General features: G+C 48.9%; 6 protein-coding genes and 1 non-coding gene across 7 annotated transcripts; 3 read left to right on the top strand and 4 right to left on the bottom strand.

Moving 5' to 3' along the window:
- Window positions 1-3,290: 3,290 nt before the first annotated feature.
- On the top strand, window positions 3,291-4,664 carry C7M61_004509 (RuvB family ATP-dependent DNA helicase pontin; the record flags this gene model as incomplete). The annotated part of the gene is made up of 1 exon (XM_024859829.1): window positions 3,291-4,664. The coding sequence occupies one exon, from the start codon at window positions 3,291-3,293 to the stop codon at window positions 4,662-4,664; it is 1,374 nt and encodes a 457-aa protein (XP_024711978.1).
- Window positions 4,665-4,822: 158 nt separating this feature from the next.
- C7M61_004510 (syntaxin-binding protein) lies at window positions 4,823-6,688 on the bottom strand (the record flags this gene model as incomplete). Its single annotated transcript, XM_024859830.1, has 1 exon — window positions 4,823-6,688. The coding sequence occupies one exon, from the start codon at window positions 6,686-6,688 to the stop codon at window positions 4,823-4,825; it is 1,866 nt and encodes a 621-aa protein (XP_024711979.1).
- Window positions 6,689-8,901: 2,213 nt separating this feature from the next.
- Window positions 8,902-16,212, bottom strand: CCT6 (chaperonin-containing T-complex subunit; the record flags this gene model as incomplete). Its single annotated transcript, XM_024859831.1, has 2 exons — window positions 8,902-9,626; window positions 14,589-16,212. The coding sequence occupies 2 exons, from the start codon at window positions 16,210-16,212 to the stop codon at window positions 8,902-8,904; spliced, it is 2,349 nt and encodes a 782-aa protein (XP_024711980.1).
- Window positions 16,213-19,308: 3,096 nt separating this feature from the next.
- On the top strand, window positions 19,309-19,381 carry C7M61_004512. The gene has a single exon. It is a non-coding gene; the product is annotated as a tRNA-Ala (tRNA).
- Window positions 19,382-19,473: 92 nt separating this feature from the next.
- On the bottom strand, window positions 19,474-20,580 carry C7M61_004513 (methionine aminopeptidase; the record flags this gene model as incomplete). The annotated part of the gene is made up of 1 exon (XM_024859832.1): window positions 19,474-20,580. The coding sequence occupies one exon, from the start codon at window positions 20,578-20,580 to the stop codon at window positions 19,474-19,476; it is 1,107 nt and encodes a 368-aa protein (XP_024711981.1).
- Window positions 20,581-21,361: 781 nt separating this feature from the next.
- C7M61_004514 (cytidine deaminase) lies at window positions 21,362-21,866 on the bottom strand (the record flags this gene model as incomplete). Its single annotated transcript, XM_024859833.1, has 2 exons — window positions 21,362-21,654; window positions 21,809-21,866. The coding sequence occupies 2 exons, from the start codon at window positions 21,864-21,866 to the stop codon at window positions 21,362-21,364; spliced, it is 351 nt and encodes a 116-aa protein (XP_024711982.1).
- Window positions 21,867-23,672: 1,806 nt separating this feature from the next.
- On the top strand, window positions 23,673-25,637 carry C7M61_004515 (uncharacterized protein; the record flags this gene model as incomplete). The annotated part of the gene is made up of 1 exon (XM_024859834.1): window positions 23,673-25,637. One exon carries the CDS (start codon window positions 23,673-23,675, stop codon window positions 25,635-25,637), a length of 1,965 nt encoding a protein of 654 aa, XP_024711983.1.
- Between the last annotated feature and the right edge of the window lie 171 nt (window positions 25,638-25,808).

A 25,808-nucleotide genomic window follows, 5' to 3' on the forward strand; every position in this document is an offset into this window, starting at 1 on the left:
GGAGCCTTTGCGTCTGCTTTAGCGTCACCCGGGTCGCTTATCCGTGTGTGAAGAAGATCAGCGAAATTACGAAGACGGCAAAAAGAGCCACACTTCTCCAAGAAAAAAAATAAAAATTAGATATTGAATGGGAAAAGGCGTTTTTGCTAATTTCGATTCGTGTGCCGTTTAAGCCGAGAATTCATCTGTAACGGGGGTCCGAATAATATTTCTGCACTGGTAGAGTCGATGCAAGGGTTCGCCTCGAGCTCATATCGTTTAAACGCGTGAGAAAGACGAACCGTGCTGATAGCGGTTTGCCCAAAAAGTATTAAAGAAGCATCAGGAAAAAAAAAAAAAAAAAAAAAAAAAAGCCCCCAAACCTGGATTCTCTGAAATTGCGTCCGTCTAAGAGCCACGGATATGGCTTCCGAAGCTTATTTTACTCCCCCATCCTTGCGCCTACATGCGGGTAGAGTGATGGAATCAAGCTCGGTTGAAACGTCATGGTAGTTCTAGCCAGGTTAGTTGGAGGCTTCTCTTCTCCACTAAAGCCGGGGCTTTCGACGTTATGTAGAAAGGAATAGTTTACATCTTCGATTAAGCAGGGTCCAGCAAGACGGCAAAGTCGTTTGGTGATGAGACAGGATGCTTCGGTACCTAAAGAGACTTCGTTGGAGTTTGTCCCTCACAAGGCTGTATCCTGGCTAATCTGGGGTTTTAGTGAAGCAGCTCGGTAGTGCAGGGTTTTGAAGTGGTTTGATGATAAGCTGTATGGGTGAATTTTGTGGATTTTACGGATTGGCTGGTGGTGGAAGGGAATGTTGCAATGACACAAAATTGGGCATTTTTGGGCGTTTCAACGTGAATTTGGGCGGTTCTGGTGAGATGCCTGTCTCAAATTTCATCATCTTTGGAGCATATGCATCGATGCAAAGATGCTCTTTTTCGAAATTTAGGTGTTACACCTGCAAGGTCGTTCGGGAGGCGACGAGGTTTGTAGTTTAACTTAAAAGAATTTCTTGTGGGCCAAAATGAGCTGTTGGCCGTCTTTGTGGCCTTTTTTTTTTTTTTTTTTTTTTTTTGAGCAGGATTGCTTTGATTGGTGAGTTTTCGTACGTTACCAGTGCTACAACGTCGACGATGTTAGTAATTATTGTTTTATGTTTATTTATCGGAATAACTGATTGATTAAAGGGATTTGGTCATTTTAATGGGCTATCCTCCTGAAATTATTATCCGATTATCCATAACCCTAATCCACCCAAACGAGAAAGGCATTTTCATCCTGACAACGCCACAAATGCAATAGCAGCTGTTTTTGAATTCATCTTCCTCGTCTAAATTACCGTCTTTTCATGCTCTGAAAAAACCACCCGACCCTCCCTCTTTCAATCCACTGGATGTCTCCTTTTTTCAATCCTTAGTGTAACGACCCCCGCCAAGACGGTTATGAACTAGTGCAACCGTCGGAGTGATTGTAGAGCAAACATTGGTCCTGCTTTGCGTGGGCTGGTGGTATTTTTGTTGCCTTGTTTGGATTCTGTGGGTTCAGAAGCATCTCCGGTTTGAAAATCACGAAAAAGAGGGATACAAGGATTCTGTAGACCTCGTGAGCCTTCTTGAGCTCATTCGGGTCCTATAAGTTCCGAAAATTATGGGTAATTAAGGGGTTCAGGAGATTCGTTGGAATGGTCCGTTTTGGACTTCTGGAAATCCAGCCCTACCAAAGGCAGATCTGACGGTGCCGTTATAGTACTTATTTTCAGCCCCCAAAACCCATTAGGCCGTTTTAAGGGAAAACAAGCCCATTTATGTTGTCAATAACCCCTCTTCACTGGACCGTGAAATTGACTTCTGAATTTCCGGATTCCATTACCTTTTTCATATTCTGGATTCCCCCTATCACTATGACAATGGGGACTCATGTAACTTTAAGATACCGGGCAGTCTGGACCATTTCAAGGATTCACTTTTCTGAATTTTCACACCTTCAAAATTTCCCGCTGGGTGTTTCCTGTTTTTGACCCAGGCAGGATTGAGGCACCACGGCTTACCTTAATTGGAGCGTCGGCCGATCTAGAATTTGCATCAATTGCATTTTTCGGGAGTTTAAGGTAATTTGTTTCGGGATGGGATTAGTAGGTAATTATACAGAAAGCTTATTTGGAAAAGAAGAAAAAAAAAAAATAGACGCAGGGTAAGATTTCGATGCTTTGAGTTAACCGCTGTGAGGATTACTAAACCAAGGGTAATAACAAGCGAGGTATGGGCGTGCTTTATAAGATTTAGATTTTTTCTTGATATCAAAAAGAGAAAAGTAAGATCAACGGGAAACCTAAATCAGCTTTTCGAATTGGATGAAAAAAATTAAAAAATGTTTGACCTGCCAGTTCGGCTGCAAATGGAGCGCACAGTACTTGACGTCAGATCTCTTCGTATTTATCGCTAGAAAGAGCTGCTTAGTCAAAACGTGTCAGCGTGTTTTGAAGAAGCTTAAGTAGGGTGAGTTTGATAAAAAAATGGCGGAACATTGAATGGAGCGTGAATGTCGGAACATCACATGGAGCACGTTTCTCATGAAAGCCCAATACCCAGGTTTTCGGATCCACAAAATGTAATTTCCACAATTATACTTTTAATGGCCAAATTCTGTCGCTCCTAACTCTTTACTCGGCCCCATGACGTCTACAGCAGTACAAAGAAGTGGACATGTGAAATGGCCTTTATTCTAGGAACATGTCAATTCAAAAACCACTAGCAAAAGCTTCCACCAAATACCATTACCAAAAATGATTACCGCAGACTAGAGTGTCAAGCTTGTCCCTTTTGGTAAAAGTGTTGTATTGATTCTCTCAATTGAGTATCTTGATTTGGATTGGAGTATAATACAGAGTGATAGCAGTGAGGGTACCACCTTCACAGTGAGCCTTACAAGGGAACCAACAACAACCACCTTTGATTCGCCTTCAATGTTTGAATTCTGCTTTTGTCAGCAAACACTATACCAGAATTGTTACTTTGAATCCCTAAATACAGAAATATAGAATCATGAAGAAGAGGGTACCGTTTTTCGCAACCACACACTTTCCATCCTCAGTCCCATTTTGCACCCACACCTTATCCATCCCCCACACGCCTACCACATAAACAAAACCCAAAACCCCCTTAGTCAAACCACGCTATTCAATTAAATCCAAACACATCGCCAAATTGATCAAGGTAAAGCCGCTTTGACTGACCCACCACCGCTGGTGTACGGGTGCGCTCCAGCTACTACATCTCCATCGCAGTCCATTTCTTCAATCAACATGGTTGAAATCAACGAAGTCAAGGAGTACGCGGCCGGGCCGCTGCGCACGGCAACGCACACGCACATCAAGGGTCTAGGCCTCGACGAGCACGGAGTGGCGAAACCCGTTGATGGCGGTTTTGTCGGACAAGCTCAGGCCAGAGAGGCGTGTGGAGTTGTGGTTGACTTGATCAAAACGAAACGGATGAGCGGAAAGGCCATTTTGTTGGCAGGCGCTCCGGGCAGCGGAAAGACCGCGTTGGCGTTGGCGGTGTCGCAGGAACTCGGGCCCAAAGTGCCCTTTTGTCCGATTGTCGGTTCGGAGTTGTACTCTGCTGAAGTCAAGAAGACAGCAGCGCTCATGGAGAACTTCAGAAAGGCCATTGGGCTTCGGATCAAGGAGACCAAGGAGGTGTACGAAGGTGAGGTGATTGAGTTGACGCCCGAGGAGGCGGAGAACCCGTTGGGCGGTTATGGAAAGACCATTTCCCACGTTATCGTGGGCTTGAAAACGGCCAAGGGCACCAAGAACTTGCGTTTGGACCCGCTGATTTACGAGAGTATCCAGAAGGAGAGGGTGGTCGTGGGTGACGTTATTTACGTTGAAGCCAACACCGGTGCTGTGAAGCGTGTGGGTCGTTCTGACGCCTACGCCACCGAATTCGACCTTGAAGCCGAGGAGTACGTGCCTTTGCCCAAGGGGGAGGTGCACAAAAAGAAAGAAATCGTCCAGGACGTGACGCTCCACGATTTGGACGTGGCCAACGCCCGTCCGCAGGGCGGTCAGGATGTGCTCTCCATGATGGGCCAGTTGTTGAAGCCCAAGAAGACGGAAATCACCGACAAGTTGCGTGCCGAGGTCAACAAGGTCGTGCTGAAGTACATTGACCAGGGCGTGGCCGAGCTCATCCCCGGTGTGTTGTTCATTGACGAGGTGAACATGTTGGACATTGAGATCTTCACATACTTGAACAGAGCGCTCGAGAGCTCGATTGCGCCAGTGGTGATTTTGGCCTCCAACAGAGGCATGACCACCATCAGAGGCACCGACGACGACGTCAAGTACCCGCACGGCTGTCCTCCGGACTTGATCGACCGTCTTTTGATCGTCAAGACGCTTCCTTACAACCAGGAGGAAATCAAGACCATTGTTTCGAAACGTGCCCAGCTTGAAAACCTCGTGCTTGCTCCGGACGCCTTGACCAAGTTGGCCGAGCACGGCGCTGCCAGTTCCTTGAGATACGCTTTGCAATTGTTGGCTCCTGCTGGTATTTTGGCGAAAACGGCGAACCGGTCCGAAATCATCGCCGCCGACGTCGAGGAGTGTGAGCTTTTGTTCTTGGACTCCCGCCGCTCCATGCAAGTGTTGGGCTCCACCAAGGGCTACCTCTAAAAAATGTAATATACGCAGATATGAGTCGGCCCAGTGCCTTCGAAGACAGATACAATACACACCGTTACTACGCCAGTGTAGGCTTACGTGCACTTCGTTATATTAGAGCGCCTAATATATGCTCAGGTAGTTCTTGCAACTCCCGTTTTTCCCCTGACTTAATCCAATTTCCCAAGCTCCAGTATCTCTTGTACAAAGTCCTTGGCTGTGACAATATCCGTGCTGCCGTAGACAACGCCCTTGTGTGGTCTGCCGGGCACGTTGGCCCACTCAGACAAGTTCTGGTACTCCAAGTAGTTTCCACCGCCAACAACAAAAACAATGCCCTCTTCGTACAGCTGCCTCTTGGGTGGCTTCAGATGGCCGCCTCGTGACTTGGGATCGAGGTACAAGTATTCGTCTGTGATATGCATGGAGTTGTTTGAGGCGTTGGCTGGATCCATGATGGCCTCTGCGATGTTGGTGATGGGCAAGTTCTTCTTTTCTGGCAAGAGCTTCTTCAAACCGCTGGCCAACGACGAAATACCGCCGGAAAGCTTGCCTTCCGTGAAGCCGTACAATTTGGAAGAAAGACCGTTGAACAAAGCTGAGTTGTTGGTGTCACCAACGCTGTGTTTCAAACTCAGCTGCTCGTTCAAGGATACATTCTGCGACATCTTGGTCATCTGCTTGAACTTGCGGACGTACTTGACGGCGCTCATGTCGAGCTGAGGATACTTTTGTGCCAAGGTCTGCTCACACTGCTTGGAGTAAGACTCTGGCAAGTCTGCCAAGAGACTCAAGATAATGAACGTTCTCAACTTATCGAGAGAGTTGTCTCTCTTGGAGTCGGACTTCAAAAGCTCGAGGAACTCGCTCTGCACCTTGGGGTCCAGGAAACCTTGCTCAATCTCAAAGAACTTGTCCAACGTACGGGCCTCCAATTCCTTCAAAAGCGAGCCCAAGACGTCCATGTGCATGTCCAATGTGGTTTTTCTAGCGGTGAGCTCAGGCAAGGCCTCGACGGCTTGCTGGATGAGCGAAGTGTCGGCATTGGCGTCTGGGTTGATGTCGTTAATGCTAGAAATGCCGGTTCTATTCGTCAATTCCTGGGCGTCTTTCTTGTACAAGTTCAACTCGACGTCTGCGTTTTCAACGACGTCGGGGAAAGGCAATTGCGAGTTTTTGTTCCAGAAGAAGTCTTTGGGGTCCACATCATAGCTCTTCACGTGCGAGTTGTCCTTATCGTCGTACTTGACCACCTTGATGGTGTTTCTGCGCAATTCGAAAACGTCGCTCACCATGCACTGGTAGATCCACGAGTGGGAGAACATCGACGCCAAATCGACGTTTCTGTCTAAGATAATCAACACAGGACGCTGCTGGAGCAGCTGGGAGCCGCTTCCACGAGAATTGGAGTTGTAGTCACGCAACTTCATGTCCAACTGGGTAGCCACAAGCTCCGCTGGTCCGTTTTTCGGACACCTGATGATCGGCACGCAGTTCATGGTCACCAACGTGGCGAGAAGGCCGTCGGCGATGGTGTTGGCGAGTCTGTGGATGTTGTCCTCTGAAGTCGAAGGAGAATTGAATTTTGTGAACGTTTTGGCCGTATCGAGCGAAAACAAGTTGGGCTCCGTCACAATAAAGTCGAGGTACTGGTCGTAGACCTGCTTGATCTTGTTGCCCTTGCCACAGAGCGAGACCTTCTTGGCAAACTCCTCCAAAAGCTCTCTGTTGATGGTCAGGGTGAAATTCACGTAAAACGACTCGTACGTGTCATTCTGCAAATCGTGGATAATCTGGGTCACGTTCTCCACGGAAGGCTCCACAAAGTAAATAGCAGGCACGTCAGGCAATGGCGATCTAGAGCCTGAAAGCAAAGCATGGACGGTGATTCCACAACGTAATAGATCGTTGACACGCAAAACAGACGAAATCACCGCCTGCGACTTCTTATCCATCACAAGCACCTTCCACACGATTTCCTCCGATTTGGAGGCCAACGTGAGATCGGCAGTGCCGTCTTTGTTGAGGTGGAGCATTCGCTCTAGGGCGGCTGGTTTTGTTAGCGGGGTGAGGGGAATTGAGTCACGTGGCCGAGGCCTAATAGAAACATACATATTTGCCTTTCCCGCAAGGTGTGTTGTTCGGCGGACATTGGGGGTGCTGTGCAGGCAAAGTGGAGTTTTTGGGGTTCAGGTGGTGTTGAGGTTGGTGCGGTAGGAACAGAGTGTTGATGGTGCACGGGTGTGCACTCTCTCTAGAGAGAAATATTGTGTGAGGTGAGAGTGAGTAAAGATCCGTGCACCACGGGATGTACGGGTGTTTTAGCGGGCCTATCCACGCTAGATTCCAAAAACCTACAACTCCACCAAAACACACCACTTTTCTTTCTAAAAAACACAATGGTTCGTAAAACCTCGTAGACGGCCCCGAGCGGCCGGCCGCCAGCCCACCCGCTGCTCCGGCACACACCGCCCAGCATAACAAAACAGGTCCTCCTCGGCTAGTTTGCTGATTAACGCCATGCCTGAACCCTTAACCAAAAAACAAAAACACACCCAGAAAATGTCTCCCACCTGGCAGCGTGGCGCCCCAGGCATCGTGATTTCCCTTTTCGAGAATCCCTTGGGTCCAGGCGGCTCCTCCTAATTTAGCCCCTCCAGCATGGCCTTGTTTGCTGCACCCTCTGGATAGAAGCGAGGCGTGTCGGCTAATTTTCGGTTTTCCAGGGTACTAGGGTCGACAAACGGAGCTATTGTTCAGCACGATAGCCGCCTTCAACGGCGTGGGTGGTCTGGTTTCTGGGCAAATTGGGGAGGGAGAAGAAAATGGAGGGAATTGACTGGACAGTACCAAATTGCCATTCTTATCCATCCAATCACCAGCACATTGCTCCCAGGGGTGGAGGGGCCCAGCAAACAAGAAAACTTGAGACATTTTTACCAGCCGTACAGTTTGCTTACCCCCGGCTTTCTGTAAAAAGGGCTGTATGCCGCTTATTCTTAGCTCGCCAAAACCCTTACTTGCATCGGAGTACCGACCCTGAAGCCGATCCTGGCGGCCTTCGGCGTCGGCATGAGGGTTTTTAGGGTGGTTTTTCAGGGCTTCCGGAAGCCAGCATGGCGTCTACAGCCGGGCGCTTGCCTACCTGGCGCCTTTGGATTAACCCATTCTACAGTGATAAGTCCATGATAAGGTGTTTCTGGAGCTCTAGGCACGGAACGGGCGGGGCGCTTCCGCCTTGTTTTTGCTACTGAGGCTTCTGTCGACAGCGGGCTGGCTTGCGGTGTTGTTTTTGTGGTTCTGTTTGGGTGGTGGGAGGTTGCGTGGGGAGGTTTGGCTGAGATTTTGCTTTTTGGACGAGACCTTTGTGAAACTAACTTTAGGCCTTCTCCACAAAGCAGGGTTGCTAAACGAGAGTCTGATTTAGAGCCGTCGTTCCAGCGTTTCTTCTGGAACCACGGTTGTGACGGTTCTGGAAACGCCATTCGTCCGTCTCGTCAGTTCTCTGCGTCACGCTGGAATTCTCCTCATTGTACGGGCATTTCTGTGCATCGTCTCGAGCTGCCCAGGAATGGAAACGACCCGCTAGTCAAGTCAGACGTAGCATGGCCAATTCTGCCAATGTGGCTTCTCTGGGGAACGCAAATCTGCCCCAGTCCAATAAGCTCGGGCATGATTGTAATTTTTGTGGGTGCTCTGTCGCCGTCTAAACTTTCTGTTTGTTGGCGAAGATCTTCCTTTGCTCAGGCGGCTGTTTGGGTTTGTAGAGATAGCCGGGCAGCCGTCAGGAACGGGTTTTGAGTGTCGATGGAAGATTAAGTGACAGTTTGTCAAAGTGACAGGTCGGTAGATCGGTTTTTTTGACGTCAAAATTTCGTTTTGTGCCTACAGCCGAGTTTTGAAATCTATCTTTGCACATCCAGTGCATGTGTATTGTCATCTAAAAATGCCCTAGGGCGTCTGGCGGACCAGAAAGGCTATTAGGCTGGGGAAGCAGCCTACAGCGATGTGAATCGACACTGTAGAAACTGTCGAAACACGTTGTCAGCATGAGAATTCCTGAAACACCAGTGGGGCACTTGAAACAGCCTTCACCAACTGTGAAACGCTGCCTTGTTTCGCCCGCTATCTGGATTAAGTGAGGGAGGTTCCAGACGACTGGGTACCAGGATCAAGGCCAGGGCAGTCGATTGACAATCAAAACGACTGACCATTAGGGCCTAGCTCAATTGGCTTCTTCAACATCATCCTAGGAAGAACGGTACTCCACAATGCCCCGCAACACCTTGATCTTGCCATACACATCATGGTCAATGGTGTTCTCCTGGCTCTTCACCTCCTTGCTCTTGTTCTTGTGCTCCGTTCCAGGCTTGGGCCAAACGCAGTTCAATCGAAGCCTCAGGCACTCGGAACACTTGGGCCTCGTTTCACAGCAACGCTTCTTCCTTTGACGGCACGTAAGGCAGCCCATCCGGGATCTTTTCGTGACACCGCCAGAGGCAGAACGGGGTTTGGCCTGATCGCTCAGCGAACGGGACGTTTCTGAGCTGCTCTGGTCTACAGAGGAGCGGGAGTTGGTGGATTCCTTGGAATCTCTCGAAGCAACCAGGCCGTTTCTGTCAGCGCTGCTGATGGAGGGGTCCCACTCGCCGTGGAACTCCTGGTTATTGTTGAAGTTGGGGTTCAGGTTATTCTGGAAAGCAGGGCCCATCACGGGAGGCTGCTGCAATGGATATTGCATGTACTGGTATGGAGAAGACGAAAGGCCCTCCTGCTGGTTTTCCAAAGGCTGGGCCGAATTGGGCTGGGAAAGCGGGTTTGGCAGGTAGAGGGGCTGGCGGTTGGGCGTAGGGTTCTCCTCGTTGGAGAAGGACGGCCTGGAGAGTTTCCCAGGCATGCCATAGGTGTAGAGGGGGTCCTGGGACAGGTTATTTTTTGGATAGGACGACGACCACGACGGTTGCCACTGGCTCACTGGGGGTTAGTTTTTGCTGGAAATTGAGATTGCCGAAGATCCAGGCCTGATCTGGGAGGTGGTGATTCAGATGGAGTTTGGATGGTTTTGGGGATCTTGGAAGGAAAAGAATACTCTATAATACGCTGCCTCCTCGATTCAATTGAAGCTGCTTGGCCCAAATCTCCCTCTGACTTTCTGACTCCTCCAGTGGTCTGATACTGCTCCACTGTGCCCGCTTGTGTTCGATTTCAAAACCTCCACCGATCCAGCCGCCGGAGTGAAAATCAAGAAAGAACGAAAAGTATCAAGTCCTTTTTTTCCCCAATCCTCCCTCACGGCAGCCCAGCCCGCCTGGGTCAGTAGCCAGCGACTGCGAAACGCCGTTCGGTTGTGAACCACGCCTTGCAGCCAATCACGGCCGGGCCCGGGGACGCTGTTTTTGTGTTTAAAGTCAAAGCGGGGGCTTGGGTTTACTGGGGAGACGTCAATGGGCCGTTGGGTGTGGCTGAATTTCGTTTGGCGGTGGTGCAATGGAGATGTGTTGGAGCAGGCGGTTTTTGGGGATTTCGGGGGTGGGAAAGCGTGGATAAGTCGTGCAACGGGCAACAACGGCGGACTAGGTGGCTAGGGTTCGGTGGAGAGACGGTCGGGGATCATTTGGTGAAATTTCCACGTCAACCGGTGCTGATCTGGATGGATACGGATTGAATGAAAACTCGGGCACGGATGTTCCCGCTTGCCGGAGCACCAGCGTCAAGATTATTTGAAATCCGGTTTGGCAGATCGCCAAGTAGGCTCCAGATCTTCGCTAAATCGTGATCTGGCGGTGCTCCAGCGGGTTCTTATCGGTGTGGGATAGACGTGATCTTCATGATCTTCAAACCACGTCTTCGGCAAAAACTCTAAAATTTTCAACGGTTATACATACTTTTAATGTTGGACGAAGGCCGGTAGCATCAAACGGAGGGAGCCTCTTATGTCAATTAAGGCTGATTGAGGGAAGAAGGATAATTGTTGGTTGTGTTTGGACGAACTATGGCTTGGAACGTCGGGGAAAGGGTTCAAAAAGTTATGGTTTGTTTTGTTCCTAAAAAATGCTAAAAATGCGGCGGGACCCCTGGCGGACTTCGCTATAGATATACTGACATTCGAGGAGGCGGGTTTTTTTTTTTTTTGTAGATGGAAATTAGTAAAGAGAGGTTTGAGAGACCTGGGCGGCGCAGAAGAAGCTGCACGCTGCATGCTGCACACGCGGTTTTCGCCTGGCATGGAGGGATTGAGGGCTTCCTGTAGTGGGCCTTAACAGTGCATTTGCATGGTGCAGCTGCACGGGCTTCCTGCAGTGGGTATCCTGCAGAACCCGAAATGCACCATGCGTGTCGTGAGTCAATCAGGGTTGGGGGACTCTAACCTGAGCATTTGAAAGGCTTTAAAGCGAAACCCGTACCTCGGGTACGGGGCCAAAAACCGTGTGGTTGAAAGGCGGCCTTTCGGGATTTTGGGTGAGATATGCGAGATTTTTAGGGCAAAAACCACCGGGGTTCGTAAGCCTCTTTTTTTTTTTTGGAGTCTGCCTTGTGCCTGGTCACGTGAGATGGGTCACTCTTTCCATGCACCCTACGGACGCAATGCTGGCCGCACGACAGTTCTATTGACGAGGGATTCCAAAAAATAAATGCAACGAAAAATCAGGGCCTCTAAGCCCCAGATAACAATAGCCATCGGGCCGTGGGTATTCAATTACGCTAAAAAAAAAATTCATGAGAGACGTGGGATTGTGTGGGGAGAAGGAACCCCGACGAGGTGCACGGGTCTGCCCGGAGGTTTAATTGAGTTTACCCACCCAGTGTTCCCATTCAAGATAGCACACAACGCGAGGTTTTGTGTGGCTGGGAGTACATGGCAAGTGGCAAACAATGTATGTCGTGCGCCATGCCATGTACCATGCACCAATGCCCCTCAAAGCGAGGAGCCGCGGCACTGGCGGATAAACTGGACCGTAGTGCGCGGATAAACCTGAGGTGAGCCTCTCAGAGGGAACCCCCAATTATGCGCTAGTGGGTTCGCCAGACCTTAGCTCCGGCGCCGCAGGGCAGGCGACGTCGAAAATGACCTCACATACGAAGCAAGATGACGCCGCTCCGGCTGAAGTTTTCCCGAATATCTCTCCGAAACCCGCCAACCCGTGGAGGAGAAAAAAAAAAACACCAAGAGGGCCTTGCGTCCAACCTCACTGACGTAAAATGGGTTATATCGGCTATTAAGCCGCAAGGCACCGGCAAAATAGGATTTGGAAAATAGCGCCCGCCTTCCCAGGGCCCCCGCAGACCAGGGCGGCCTTTTTTTCGTTTTCCTTTTTTTTTTTTTTGCAGCCATGGAGGGTAGCAAAGAAGCTTCTCTTTTTTTTTTTTTCAGCGGACCGCCCGGAAAAATTCTATGCGCTTGCAGTACCCAGCCACAGTGCCCCACCGGGTCATCCTCCGCAGCGGTAGAGCGAACCCGTCTGCCTCTGTCGGGCGTCATAGTAGCAGAACAATGACTGTCGGGAAGCTTCCACGCAGATCTAAGCGAATAAGGTTTAGTAATTTTAGAATTGAAAACCGAGCGTCACGCCTTCACTACTAGCATGTGGGAAAGTCGCAAGCGTGGGATTGGGTGTTTTTCCCTCGATGAGGTCATCCCCAGAGAGCAAGGCGTCCATTTGGGCGGCCTCTTTTTTAATGTCAGATTTACGTAAAACTTAGCGAATAATGGGATCTACGGCATTGTTCTTCTTAATAATACTCCCCATTGTTTTTAGCCCGCCTTCTCCACCTGGTATCGGCGTGGCTAATTTTCCCCTCCAACGGAGAGTTTTTCCGTCTATTGTAGGAGGCGCAGATTGACGAGAAGCAGAAAAGCTGACTTAGCACATTTTAGGTGACGCAGGCACCGGCAGAGCTACGCTGGAACAATAGAACAATGGAAACCGGGCAGTGGTAATCTCGCATGCAATGGAATGCTATATTTTTCTTCTCTGGCATGTTTTAGCCACACTGGGGCTCGTTGTGCAAATTATTTTTTAGATCGTTGGGGCAAATTTGCGTCATACAAGGGTCTCCGACTGTGATTTTTTCTTCTTTGCATGTGGCTCAGCTCGGAACGCTGTTATTTTGGGTAAATTGTCAGCGTTTATTATCAGAGGCCAAAGCTACCAAAGACATGTGCCGAGGTCTTGTTTTTCCGCTGTTTTGAAAATCTCTCTTCGAATCCTTCTCCCCTCGATGCCCTGCCCCAAATCGTGAAAAATCCTCGGGAAACGGCTACGCTTAAACTTACCCGGTGCCTTGCCCGTTGGCATTTGACCGTCTTTTAGTCATTGGCCGGTGGCCCACTACGATAAAGTCTGCCCTAAATTGTCCCCAGCCTCCAGCTGCCTCCAGCTTCCCGTGTTTTTGCCGTCGCAAATCTTTTCCTGTGGAAGATCTCTTTGCCATGCTTGAGATCTCTCAAAAGTCTCTTTAAAAGCCCCACCAACTCTCTCAAATTCTCTCTCTACAGCCTCCTCCTCTTCTCCACCCTCCTGGCCGCCTGGAGGACCCTGAAACTCGTCAGACCCTGGCGTTGGTCGTGTTATGTCGGGGGACTAAAACGCAAGTTTTTGTTTTCTGGCGCCTCGGGCCAAGATTGCATTTGCAGCCTTTTCTGGGGCTGTTGGTCCTGCCAAAACCACGGCCAATTTTTCGCAAACACGGCGCTTTCGAGGCACGTTCCCAAGTGAAATTGGCTTTCGTGATCCGTGGTTCGGCGCTGGGGGTGTAGGTGCAAAAAGCCGAAACCATCATCACCACCTCTACATGGTCACCTTTCCACTCCCACAATCCCGCTACAAGGACGACATTTGTCCCGGCACAGGCCCATCTTCGTAAATGACACCCGCTTCGCCTCGAAACGCTCTCGGACCGTACGGCTGCAATGCATCCGTCGTCATCATCCACAGTTAAGCCGTCTTGATGTCATTGGCTATACAGACCCAGTGCCGGAACGCTGGGGATGAAATTCACGGTTTGTGGTGACGTGGGGCGGCGGGTGCAGAAACACTATTTGGACTTGGGGAAAAAAAGGTGGTTTTTCGTTGGGCCCGTTTAGCCCTCCGTGCATGTTCGCTGCTTTGACGTTTTCGGGGCTTTCGGGCACTCCTCCTGCTGTGGCCAAGCACAGGAAATTGTTTATGAAATTGCTGGGCTAATCACCGAATTACGTTTGGTCCACTTTTGGTGTTTTTGCTTTGTAGCGGGCGTAGTGGCTCTTTTGTTTTATTTCTCAACATGCCCGAGCATCAAGATCATACGATACTCCCTACATATTTCAGATCCTCCAAGGTGGCTTACATGAATGCTGGGGCATTGTTGTTGTTTTTTTTTTTTTTTTTTTTTGCTAGCGGCCTTTCTGGTCGCCGTTTGCCAAGATCCTCTCCAAGGCATTTGGATTCTCCACAAGTTCCATGAAATTCCACCAAACAAGACAAAATTTGCTCTGAAACACCGCCAATCCCACACCGTATTTCAACGTCTAAGCGGCACAAAAATCCCTGCAACTTTAGCCGCCGATCGACAAAGGCCCTTTCTGTTCCACATCAGATTACCGTGAAGCTGCACTAGCCACATGCAACGGAGAACCTTTTGAGAAGCTTTTCCTGTCAATGTAGGCCAAGCCTGTTCCACCTTTGTCGTTCTCTGCAAAAATTGCGTTTTCCCTGCTTTCCAAAGGCACAGTTGCAAGAGGTAACGGTCTAGAGCATGCCTGAACGAAACTACAACCATGCTGCTTCCCGATTGGGTCGATTCTCCGTCCCGTATCTCTACAAAAGCCTTCGTGCCAGTGGTATTAATCGGCTCTATATATACATTCCCATATTCGTCACTACATCATAGGCATCCCTTGGGGCATCCCCTGGGGCATTCCTTGAGGCATTCCTTGCGGCATTCCCTGGGGCATACCTCCACCGCCTTGGCCCTTCAACGACGACTTACCCGCCTTCAAAAGCTCGTCACACAACAAAAGATTGGACGCGATGCCTGTAGCGGACGAAATGGCGTTTCTCAACACTCTGAACGAATCCCACACGCCTTCAAGCGCTGGGTCCATGGGCTCGCCCGACGTGAGGTCAATACCGACCTGGTGGCCTTCGGCGATTTCATCCTGACAAGAGGAAATGGTCTCCAACGAGTCCAAACCGGCGTTGGAGCTCAACGTCTTGGGCACAACCAAAAGCGCCTCGGCAAACGCCTGGATACCTGGCTTGTTGCGGCCTCTAAGAATACCCGTCTCGCTGGCAAGAAGGTGCTGGTTGCAGCTCATGAAGTAGGCTCCTCCACCGGGCACAATGGACTCGTCCTTGATCACATTGGCAACAGCCCTCAAGCCGTCACGAACAGCGTCCTTGGTCTGCTGCAACTCGTGGGCAGCAGAGCCCTTGATGAGAATCGTGGCGGATCTGGATTCAGGGCACTCGGTGATGTGGGTGAATTTGTCCTCTCCAATACTCTCCTCGTAGACCTTACCGGCACGGCCCAAGATTTCTGGCGTCAAGTCGTCCACGGAGTTCTGGGCCTCTCCGCCCACAATCAACTGCAAACGCTCCATGTTTCTTCTCTTGGCACGACGCAAGGCAAGAATGTTGTTCTTAGCCAAAACGTCCAACGACATGGGGTCGATACCCTTCTGGTTGATGATGACAAAACCGGCGTCGCCGTTCAAGCCACAGACCTCGTTTTTCAAGTCCACGATCTTCTTGAGCTTGGCGTCCACGAACTGACGCTCGGAAGCCACCAACTTCTCTCTCTGTTCAGCCGACGAGTAGAAAAAGCCAGAGTTAACCTCCGTCTTCTCGTACTCCAACGACACGTTCAAAATCAACACGTACGCGTTGTTCACCACACGGGGCATGTCTGGGTGGCGGGCGCCGTGGTCCAAAACAAGACCCTTGATGAACGAGGTGTCTCTGGCGTGTCCGTGCTGCATCGTCATGATCTCGACCATGTGGAGGTCCAAGTTGTTTCTGGCCACGTCGTCGCCGGAAACGGCCAAAACCGAGTCCGTCACGATTGGCGCCAACACATCGGTAATGTCAGAAGTCACTTTGGTAGCCACCAGCGATTTGGCAACCTGCAACAAAAACTCCCGGTCAAACAGCTCGGGCGTGGTCTTGAAGCTGTCCAAGTACTTCAAAGAAGCCTCTCTGGCGATTTCAAACCCGTCCACAAGCACACGAGGGTGCACTCCTTCAGAGATAAACCTCTCAGCCTGTTTCAACAATTCACCCACCAACAATACCACAGTGGACGTTCCATCTCCAGTAATCTCGTCCTGGGCGGTGGCGGCACGTGCAATCATGACCGCCGTGGGGTGCTGGATCTGCATTTCCGTAAGCAAAACCTTTCCGTCTTTGGTCAACTTGAGGTTACCTGATCCATCCACAAGCAACTTTAGGGTGCCTTTGGGGCCCAAGTTGGACGCCAAAACCTGCTGGAGGCCCTGGGCGGCGGCGATGTTCACCTGGAGCGCCTGCAGGCGTCTCAAGGACTCGGCCTTCGGGTTGAGGAGCTGGATCGACGAAGACATGGTGGTGGTTTCTGTTCGGTGGTGATTTTTTTTCTTATGGTGCGCACGTGACCGAGGTGGGTCTCGGGTTTGGGGATGAACCCGGGCCAAGGGGGTGATTTAGGAGGTGGATTGGGCGTTGTCAGGATGTATTAATTTGATTTATTAGGGTTTTTAGGGGAATTAACGGCGTTGGTGAAGGGGTTGTTGGAGGTGATGATGTGTGGTGTGTGCAGGACGTGTTCCAGGGTCCATGGAAGGAATTGGAATTGCAACATTGGAGAGGTGTTGGATGGGGAGGTAGGGGAGGATTGTGTCTTTTATGGGACAGTTGGGGTGAAGATTTGGGGTGGTTTTTTGGTCGAGAAGGCTTGTGGAGCATTGTGGGTCAATGTGGAAGGATGGGTGAATTATGGATGTGGGCAGAGAAGCGAGGATGATACCATATAAAGAACATATGTCTTTAATGATCATGAAATTGTTGAACTTGGTAGCAATTGCCTCGATCTGCAATGCTTTCTACGAGGTTTTCTGGGATGCACTGGAGCTGGCGAGATGAATGTTCACAAGTTCCTAACACATATTAATTGGAGCATTTTTTTCGATTAAGATGGTGGTAAAAATTGATTGAGGTCAGAGTTTGAAGATATTCATATGGAATGGGAGAAAAGACTTGAATGGCATTTGGTGGAAATTGGTCCCAGACCTTCAACCTATTGATATTCGCACCCATACAATTTGCAACCAGAAGACTGTGCTGTAGATTGATGGAATAAGCAAGAAATTTTTTCTCAAAATCGAAGACTGATTTAAATAGCTGTTATTTGAGGCACTGAGATGGTCAAATCGTCAATTTTCACCTTCCGTGGTTTTTTTAATGTCTTTGTGGTTTTCGCTAAAATTGAACGATACCGCTCCTCAAATGTAAAACCACGAATGTCTACTGAGTTTCTCAACATATTTTTGAAAATCGTTGAATTGCAACTTCTTCAATTGCAACTTGAACAATTTCAGTAGTGATTCTCGATACTCTCTCAATTAGATATTGAAACGTCTTGTCGAAATTGACTAAACGAAATCAACCAGAAACTCAGTCAAAAGAGAAATCAACTGAACTAACACGCGCTCTCTCAGCTAAATCACGAGGACTACAGTAGTCTACAACATATTTTTGGAAGTTACACTATATTGAAAGGAAAAAAAACTATATGTAGAAACCGACCTTTCAAAAAGCTGTTGGTTAGACACTCCCACGGCGACCCTTTTCGAGATTCTTTGTAGTATGTTATCTTATTTGTTAGTAAATCAGAGAGGTAAACCACTCCTCTTCTGTTCTGTTGTAAATTTGTACCAAGGATGAATCGATGAACTAGATCAATTGTCTATCTCAAGGTATTTGACTTGTAAGCGTCGTGTATCGGACACGAGTTGCTCTTTGATGCCCTTAGCCGGGACTTTTGTGTTACTTATTCAATTGAGAATATTCTTGTGTTTTGCCACTTGGGACTTTATTTGGAGGTTATGAGCCCTGAAGACTTGATTTGATTTTGCCACGATGGGCGACTTTTACCCTTGCGGGCGACTGATGCCACTATGGGCGACTGATGCCACTATGGGCGACTTATGCCACTATGGGCGACTTTTACCAATGTAGGCGACTTTAGGCCAATCGGCTAATAAGCATACCGGCGATCTTGCTTAGCATTTTGTCACCTGATGCCTGGGGGGAATCAACAAAGAACCCCCCAGTTTTTCAAAACCAGGGAAAACGCGCGAATTTATACCTTTCGAGATATTTGGGGACTGCATATAAGCACCCGCTCCGCACTATCGGATTCGTCAGGGCTCGAGGAGGAGAAGTCACTTCAAGGGGTGCCCAGAACGCCTCAGACCAGGAAGGGAAGTTATAATTAGATATTATAAAAATTTACATAAAATATTGAAAGTTTTCATTTTTTGGTTTTATTAGTGGAATTGTATATCTCGTTTTGCCCCTAGTTTATCGCTAGACGGTACGCTCTTATGACACATGAGAGTCTCTCACAAATCGAAGACATGTGAGGTCTGTGGGGTATATTGACGGCTGCAAAATCCTGCACCACACCATTCTCCATGCATCGACGTCGACATGGAAATATTATTTTTGATATTATTTCCTTGCGTCACGTACGAAAAAGGTGCACGGGCTAAACTTTCTTCTTCAGTTGGGGATGTGAATTTACGACAGTGGTGCATGATGGCAGTGAGGAGGTCCTTGAGGTGGATTTTTCAGAGAGTCTTGTGAAGCCTTGAGGGTGGAAGCCTATGGGGGTTACAGGTATTGATGGTAGAATTCACATGATATATGGACGTTTTAGGTGTTCAGTGGAGACAGCTCTGGAAGGGTTATGGGGATCGAAAATGGGTGCATTCGTTTGTGGTCGTTTGTGGTCGTTTGTAGTCGATAATCAACCCTCGTTTGAAATTCTTTTTTGATGAAGACTTTGATTCAAGGTCGCCTCGGGATCGGTGTCTCAATAACCTACTCCTCAACTTGGAAATCTATAAACCGGGATTATAGACCAAAAACCTTCTCTCAATTGACCCGATAACGGAGTGACTATGGCTTCTCTCCTTGTTCGTGTCAGAGGGGGTGGATAGCGAGCGAAAATGCATGTTTAGGGGTTCGTATCAGTGTCAAACCAGCAATTTGAAATTTACAAAGCTGAAGAGGCCTTTTTCTCTTGAAATTTGCGAAGGAAATGTACTCTAACAGCATATAGAGTATAGTCGCCTTTGTTCTATGGTCAGTCACACCGTAGATGCCGGTTCAAAGGGCTTCTTTTCTATAATAGGCATATTCTTACAAGCCGAAGATTAGACGGTAGCTTTGTGGACACTTAGTTTGACTCTCAGAGATGATTTAGGCTAATATAAGTGTCTTGTAGGAAGATAGAGTGGTACAATCTTAAAAACGCTTTAGCTCCCTGGAAAATTTTCCCCAGATACTGAAAGCTAGAATTTGACATATTAAACCAAAAATGTAAAAATTGACTAAATTTTCACTTTGAAAAGTCGAAAAATGACCCTCTTTAAATAACGAACTCAAGCAACCTGTGTGTTCCCATTGTGTACACTGGGCGTGTGGCGTAGTTGGTAGCGCGTTCGCTTAGCATGCGAAAGGTCTCCGGTTCGAATCCGGACTCGTCCATTTTTGCACCCGAAAGTGCCCATATTCATATTTTTTTACAGATTCAAACACTACTCGGTTTCGTCTATCATCGTGCATATCTAAACACCCCATTATATCCTCTTCACCGCACCACCTGGCGAGTCGTCGTTTCTGGCAGTCAAAACCTCGCATCCATCTTCTGTAACCAACAACATGTGCTCAAACTGAGCCGAGTATTTACCGTCCTGGGTAGCAGCCGTCCATCCGTCGGGCCAGGTCAAGTCTCTATGCGTGCCAAGGCAAAGCATGGGCTCGATGGTGAAAACCATACCTGGCTTGGCAATACCGATAGCCTTGTTTTTGGCGTAATGTGGGATGTTGGGCTGGCAGTGGAACAACGAGTTGATACCGTGGCCACAGTAGGTTCTGACGACAGAACAGCCGTTTTTGGTAGCATGGTCCTCAATCACCGAACCCAACTCACGGAAAATCAAACCTGGCTTAACCTTGGCAATTGCCAAGTCCAACGCTTCTCTTGTAGTTTCCACCAATCTGACAGTGTCTGGGTCGCACTTGGCTTTGTCACCCACATAGTAGGTTTCATTAAGATCCGAGTGGTAGCCGTACAAGTATATCGTGACGTCCAAGTTGAGAATGTCTCCATCTTCGAGTTTACGCTGGTCAGGAATACCGTGACAAATGACTTCGTTCACAGAAGTGCACATGGACTTGGGGAAGTTGTAGTAATTGAGAGGAGATGGGTATGCTCCCCTGGCCAAACACTCCTTATGCAAAATGGCGTCAAGCTCGTCAGTGGTGACACCGGGCTTGATGTGAGATGCAACCTTGTCGATAATAGCCCTCGAGATCTTGCCAACCTTGCGCATTTTGTTGATTTCGTGCTCCTGCAAGATGGTGATTTTGCCTGTTCTGTCGTTTTTCATCTCGCTGATTGGTTTTCCATGCTGAGCGTAATCGGGCTTTTTGATATCCTTGAGCACGGTTCTCCGAGGCAGCAATGGGTATGCTGGTCTCAAGGGACCAGAATAGGTAAAGTTTGGAAAAGGATCAAATTCCTTTCCGTCCTCGGCTGGATGGACGGCTTTGTGAACGGCCCAGCCGGCTCTGAAACATGTCTGGTTGCAAAAAACTGACTCCACCAGGCCCTTGAGACAAACAGGGCATTTGAGCTGTGACTCCGTTTCGTTACCACATGTAGGTGCTGCACAAACGGCCATTATGAGTGGTTTCTAGAAGTTCTGGGGAAATTCGGTGGTGAAAAGCTCATCTCGTGAGGAAGTTGGTGATGGTGCACGGGTGTGGAGCTAGGAATCCGGAGTTTCTTGAAGGACGTTGATTTGATTAAGATTGTGGGGATGACGTATTTTTGATTATTTTTTTTCGAAGTGGAAAACTTCCGATTTGCAGAATGTCGGTGTTTTTTTGAACTTGAGCGACTTTATGTTTTTGCAGCCACCAGATCTCGCCATGCAGAGGCGTGTTTGCCATGAAAGCAACACATTGAAGCAGGAGAAAGGGTTCCAGCAATTGGTATAAGCAATATTAGCTAAATGGGTTCGAAAATTCGTTGCTAGCTGGCAATTACATCACATTCGGCCGCCAGAGTCATTCTTGTAACTCACACACGGTACTGTCAAATCAAATAAAGTTCTCTTTCCTATCAGGGTTAGTAGCCCGCCAGATTCGCCTATTACGCCGTGGATAGACTTGACGACTCAGTGTCTCGCGAGCCTTTTCAATTACTGCAAAAGGCACTAAAGGGCTATCTTTCTTGACCAACAAAGACCAGATTTCTCCACGTGTGCAATTTCTCGAGAAACTAGCCATTAGAAGTTCAAAACTAAATTCCTCCGACGTCTTCAATTGCACCCTAGTCCCCGATGCCCAATCCCTTGGATACCACCTGACGATTGAACCCCACCTACTCCTCTTGAATACAAACAACTCCGCTCAATTTCTCGTCCCTACAACCATCATGCAATCTCGAACCTCCCCTGCCTACTGTAGCTGCTCAGGGCCAAAACTCATGGGAAGAAGCTCCTCCAAGGTCTTACACACCATATCATCGTTTTTCCCCGAAAACATGAAAATAGGCACCTTTGGAGCAAACTCTCGGATGAATTGACGGCAAATTCCACAAGGACTAATTGGCTCGGCGGAATCACCCAGAATTGCAATAGCTTGAAGCTCCTTGGAACCTTCCATTATGCATCTGGTGATGGCTGTTCTTTCAGCACAGATGCCTGCGCCGTACAGGGCATTTTCAACATTGGCACCGGTGACTATGGAGCCTTTTTTCGTGAGAATGGCACATCCAACGCTGGAGTTAGTACGTGTTTTGGGGTGGTGTGATGCGGTACATACCGAAACTTCGAGTATGGCGAGTAGGAGAAGTCACGTGCTGCGGTTAGAATGAATTACGAGATGAAAAAGGATAGGGCATACCTTGGAGACACTGGGTTTTGAGGATCTGGACCTGTTCTGCAGAAAGATCGTGGTTCATCTTGTGCATTGATAAGAGGAAGAGGTCTCACAAAAGTGTTGATCGGTCACGTGACACCGCACGTGACATACCCAAATCGACATGTCGAAATAAGGTTTAAAAAAACTTGCATTGGCTGCCCCCAATGCAACGTGACCTAACCTACACTTTCTCTGATTGAGCCAATCAGATTGTCTCCTGCTAGCTTCCACCTGGTGCACAGGTTTCCCACCGGACCTGATTCAGACCCAGACCAGCAACAGCAAATATATAAGCCACCCCCGTGTATCTCCAGTTTTTGGCGATAAGACTTACATGCGTTTAAGACGTGGTGCCTGAAAAGTGATGTGTTAAATTTCAGCAATTCTCCACAGTGAAAAAGTCTGACGTCATCGCAATCACCATAGCTCCTTCCTTTTTGAGAAATCACATCCACTCACCGAGAAGCCTCAGCAAACCTAAACCTGCTGCACCCCACAGCAAGATGAAATTTCATCAGATCGATCAAATCAAGCACTGTGTAGAGGTGTGTTTTTTTCCCCACAAAGTAGTAGCAAGCGCAAGGAGGCTGATTGCTGGGGAAGAAACCCGTCCTATGTACAGGAATCGTCATAAGTCTACTAATGGTCTACGTGTTAGGGTCCCCTGTCGGCTAAAATTGACTTCTTGCTGACGGTGTGTGAAGGAAATTACTAAATGTTTTGCAACTACAAATAGTGCGTCCTGCACATAATCCCCGCGATCGCTTGTTCTCACATTCTCCCACTGCCCACAATGACGTGGCAAGGCATACAGGATGGTCATTGACAGCTCTTGCTCATCGGTGGATGAAAAGTATTAGTATTTAAAAGGATTTCTAAAAATAGACCAGATTTTCTCACCCGGACGGTCCCGGGTGACGCGGTATCAGGAGACATTATCAGGTGATATGGTCTGTTCCTGTTGCAGTGAAGCACTGATGGGGCTTTGTGTGAGCATCTTTTTGGCGGCTTATATGCAGGAGAGGGGCGGAAACCGAGGAGCCTTTCTCTCCTTCAGCCACCAGCAACCTTCTAGAAGCTGTTTTTTAATTGAGTGGGAGTTTGAGGAATTGAATTTATAGCTCTTTTTAAAATTTGGCTTCACAGGTCGATCAAGGTAAGCCGGAATTTCCGAGAACGTGAAAGCGCATGTTTGACGTGTAGCGCAACGGCTGCACATGAAAGAGGCAAATGTGAAGGAACCACAACGGTGAGAAGACGATGTCGTTCGTGGGACCCGGAATTTCGGCACCCAGCGAAGCTACATACAAATGGACTACACCACTTTGTAGAGCAAAAGTCCCTGATTTCAGCGGTGTAATTCGTTTTTTTGTAGCCCCTCTGGCGCCCAAGATATAAGCACAAACAAGACGCGACATTATATCTCTCAAAAATGTCGTGGCTTGGTCAGCAGAAATGCCCCATTGATTCCCACCAAAGCCGGCCCGGATCCGCTCACAAAAGACAGGTAATGTAGTTTCGGAGTTGGCAATCACGGCCATTTAGTTTTTTCCCCAATCGACAGGCCCGATTCAGAGATAATCCACAATTTCGTGTTTTTGCAAAATCTCACCAAATCCAGAACCCCGCAGCTCCCAGCTCCATCTCTCTACATCAGCACTACAGCCCTGACCCGTCTCCACCACGCGTACCCCACCGAAGCCCGGCAAGCCCCCCCAGCGTAGAAAAAAACAGAGCATTTGGGGAGGGACACTTTGTCCTGCACACAGCGCAGTGTCTGCTCCCGGACCGCTCCATTACATCACATCTTCAAACTACAACTCCTCCATAAACTCACCCTTTTTCCATGGAGCTAGTCTTCCTTCGCCACGCAACGCGGGCAGACCATGCCTCCTTAAACAATCCTCCCCTTTACCACGACTACAAAGCCTACGATCCCTCGGTTTCGGTATCTGCTGTGGGTGAAGCCTCAAGGGTGGCTCGTGATATAGCACAGGTGTGTCAGTTTCTGAAACCAAAACGCAACGTGTATGTGCATTTTCTGCCTTACTTGCGGTGCTGCCAGACGGCGGATTTGGTGGTGCTGGCGCTTCAGAAAGAGGTGCCTGAAACACGCCTCAAGTTCAACATGCTCTGTGATTTTGCCCTACTGGAGTGGCTCCATGACAGAATGAAGAACATCCCTCCTTACACGGATCTGAGCGAAGCGTACGACATGTACACGCCCAACGTGAAGATCTTGGAGAACAGGCGGTGTGTGCTGAACTTCCGTCCCACCACGACGCTAGGGCCTTGGAACGAGCCTGGTCTCAGTTATAGGGACTACGCTGACCGCTGCAAGACGTACTTCAAGAAGCTCGTGGCCACCTACGACAAACCCGTGCATGTGAACAACGAAGATTTGGTCATAGTCGTGGGCCACGGCTACCTGATCAACCACTTCATGTCGTACTTCATCAACCACCCGATCTTTGAGGAGATCCCCGAATCCACAATCAACTACGCCAAGAGGGAAAACGACGTTTGGACCCTCAAGCGTGACTGCTTGCAGCTCTTGCATTACGAGGACATTGACTCCACGCTAAACCTCGAAAACGACATCGTCGTCTACAAGCTGAATTTCGTCAAGAAGAACGAGCTAGACGAAAACAAGCAGTACCCTGCCATCGGCTTTGGCGGCCTCAAATTGCCCAACCAGGACCTGCTGGCGCCTCGGCCCTCGTTCAGGTACGAAAAATCCGCCAATAACGTGCAAAGACCCAACTTGGCCAAAAACCTCTTGTGTCCCACGGCACGCAACTGGAACGCCCTGGATTCGAACAAATTCCAGGTCAAGTCCGAGTTCAAGCTCAAGGTGATGAACGACGAGGCGTTTAAGAAGGCATTCGACCTCTCCAACCCACCCACACATCCCATTTCGCCCGAAGTTTCGCCCAACTCGGAGCCCACACGTACAAACTCCGTCATTGACCTCGTCAAGCTCAATTCCAACGACGAGATCCAGCGCCCTTTCAAGCTCCGGTACTCGCTGGCGTCCGATATCCCTGTGCATTTCTTGAACTCCAAGGTCAACTCCCACGTCAACCTTGCTCTGTTGCAGCGCAACGCATATTCACACAACAACTCGCTGTCAGAGCAGGGAATGGGGCCGCTGGTGCTTTCGGGTGGCTCCTTGTCACCCAGAGATTATTCTGATCTCGATGGTGATGGAAACCAGCATTCCAGCAATATGGGCGAAGTCATCAGCAGACTTCTGCGGATCAGATCGTTGCAGAGAAAGAGAGCCCAGACGCCCAGTTTCGGCAAGATCAAGGAAAACTCCTCCGACGAGCTGTCTGACTCGGAAGTCAACAAATTCTCGCTCTCGTTCAACCAGGAGAAACGGGACGTCACGCCAAAACGGGTTCCTCTGGGCTCCCCTGTGGTCCCCAACCGTGCCAGAGGTAACTCCGTCAAGCTCATTCCGTCCGTGCTCAACCAGAAGCTCGAGCGTGAAAACGGCGAACACAGCACAGATAACAGCATCAACAGCAGCGCTAACGGAAGTGCCAATGGCAGTATTTCGGGCATCAGAGCCCATAAGGGTTTGAACGGAACGGCCAGAACAACCAGTAACGGAAACACCAACCCCACAAAACCATCTGGTCTTCAACGTCCCATTGGCCTCAAGAAGACGCCCTCCATGTTCTACAACTTGGACCTGGACTCGGCCGATGGTTCATCAGAAGGAGAAGATGACGACGACCTGGCTCTGCCGCCAAAGGAAAACCAGTACACTTGGTTTGGCCAGAATGCCCGCGGTTACGTCTGAGGCATAACGTAAATAAGCATATTTTGGGAGGTGCCGGTGAAGCACAAAAGTAAATAAGCATATACAAGGAAGGATAAGGAATGGTAGTGGCGGCTGTAGGAAGCTTTGATGAAGACAAAGGTGTAGTTTTGACGAAGATTTAGGTATAATTTTGATACACGGAGTAACGGA

The sequence above is a fragment of the Candidozyma pseudohaemuli genome (genome assembly GCF_003013735.1).
Source record: "Candidozyma pseudohaemuli strain B12108 chromosome Unknown scaffold00015, whole genome shotgun sequence".
NCBI classification, from domain to species: domain Eukaryota; kingdom Fungi; phylum Ascomycota; class Pichiomycetes; order Serinales; family Metschnikowiaceae; genus Candidozyma; species Candidozyma pseudohaemuli.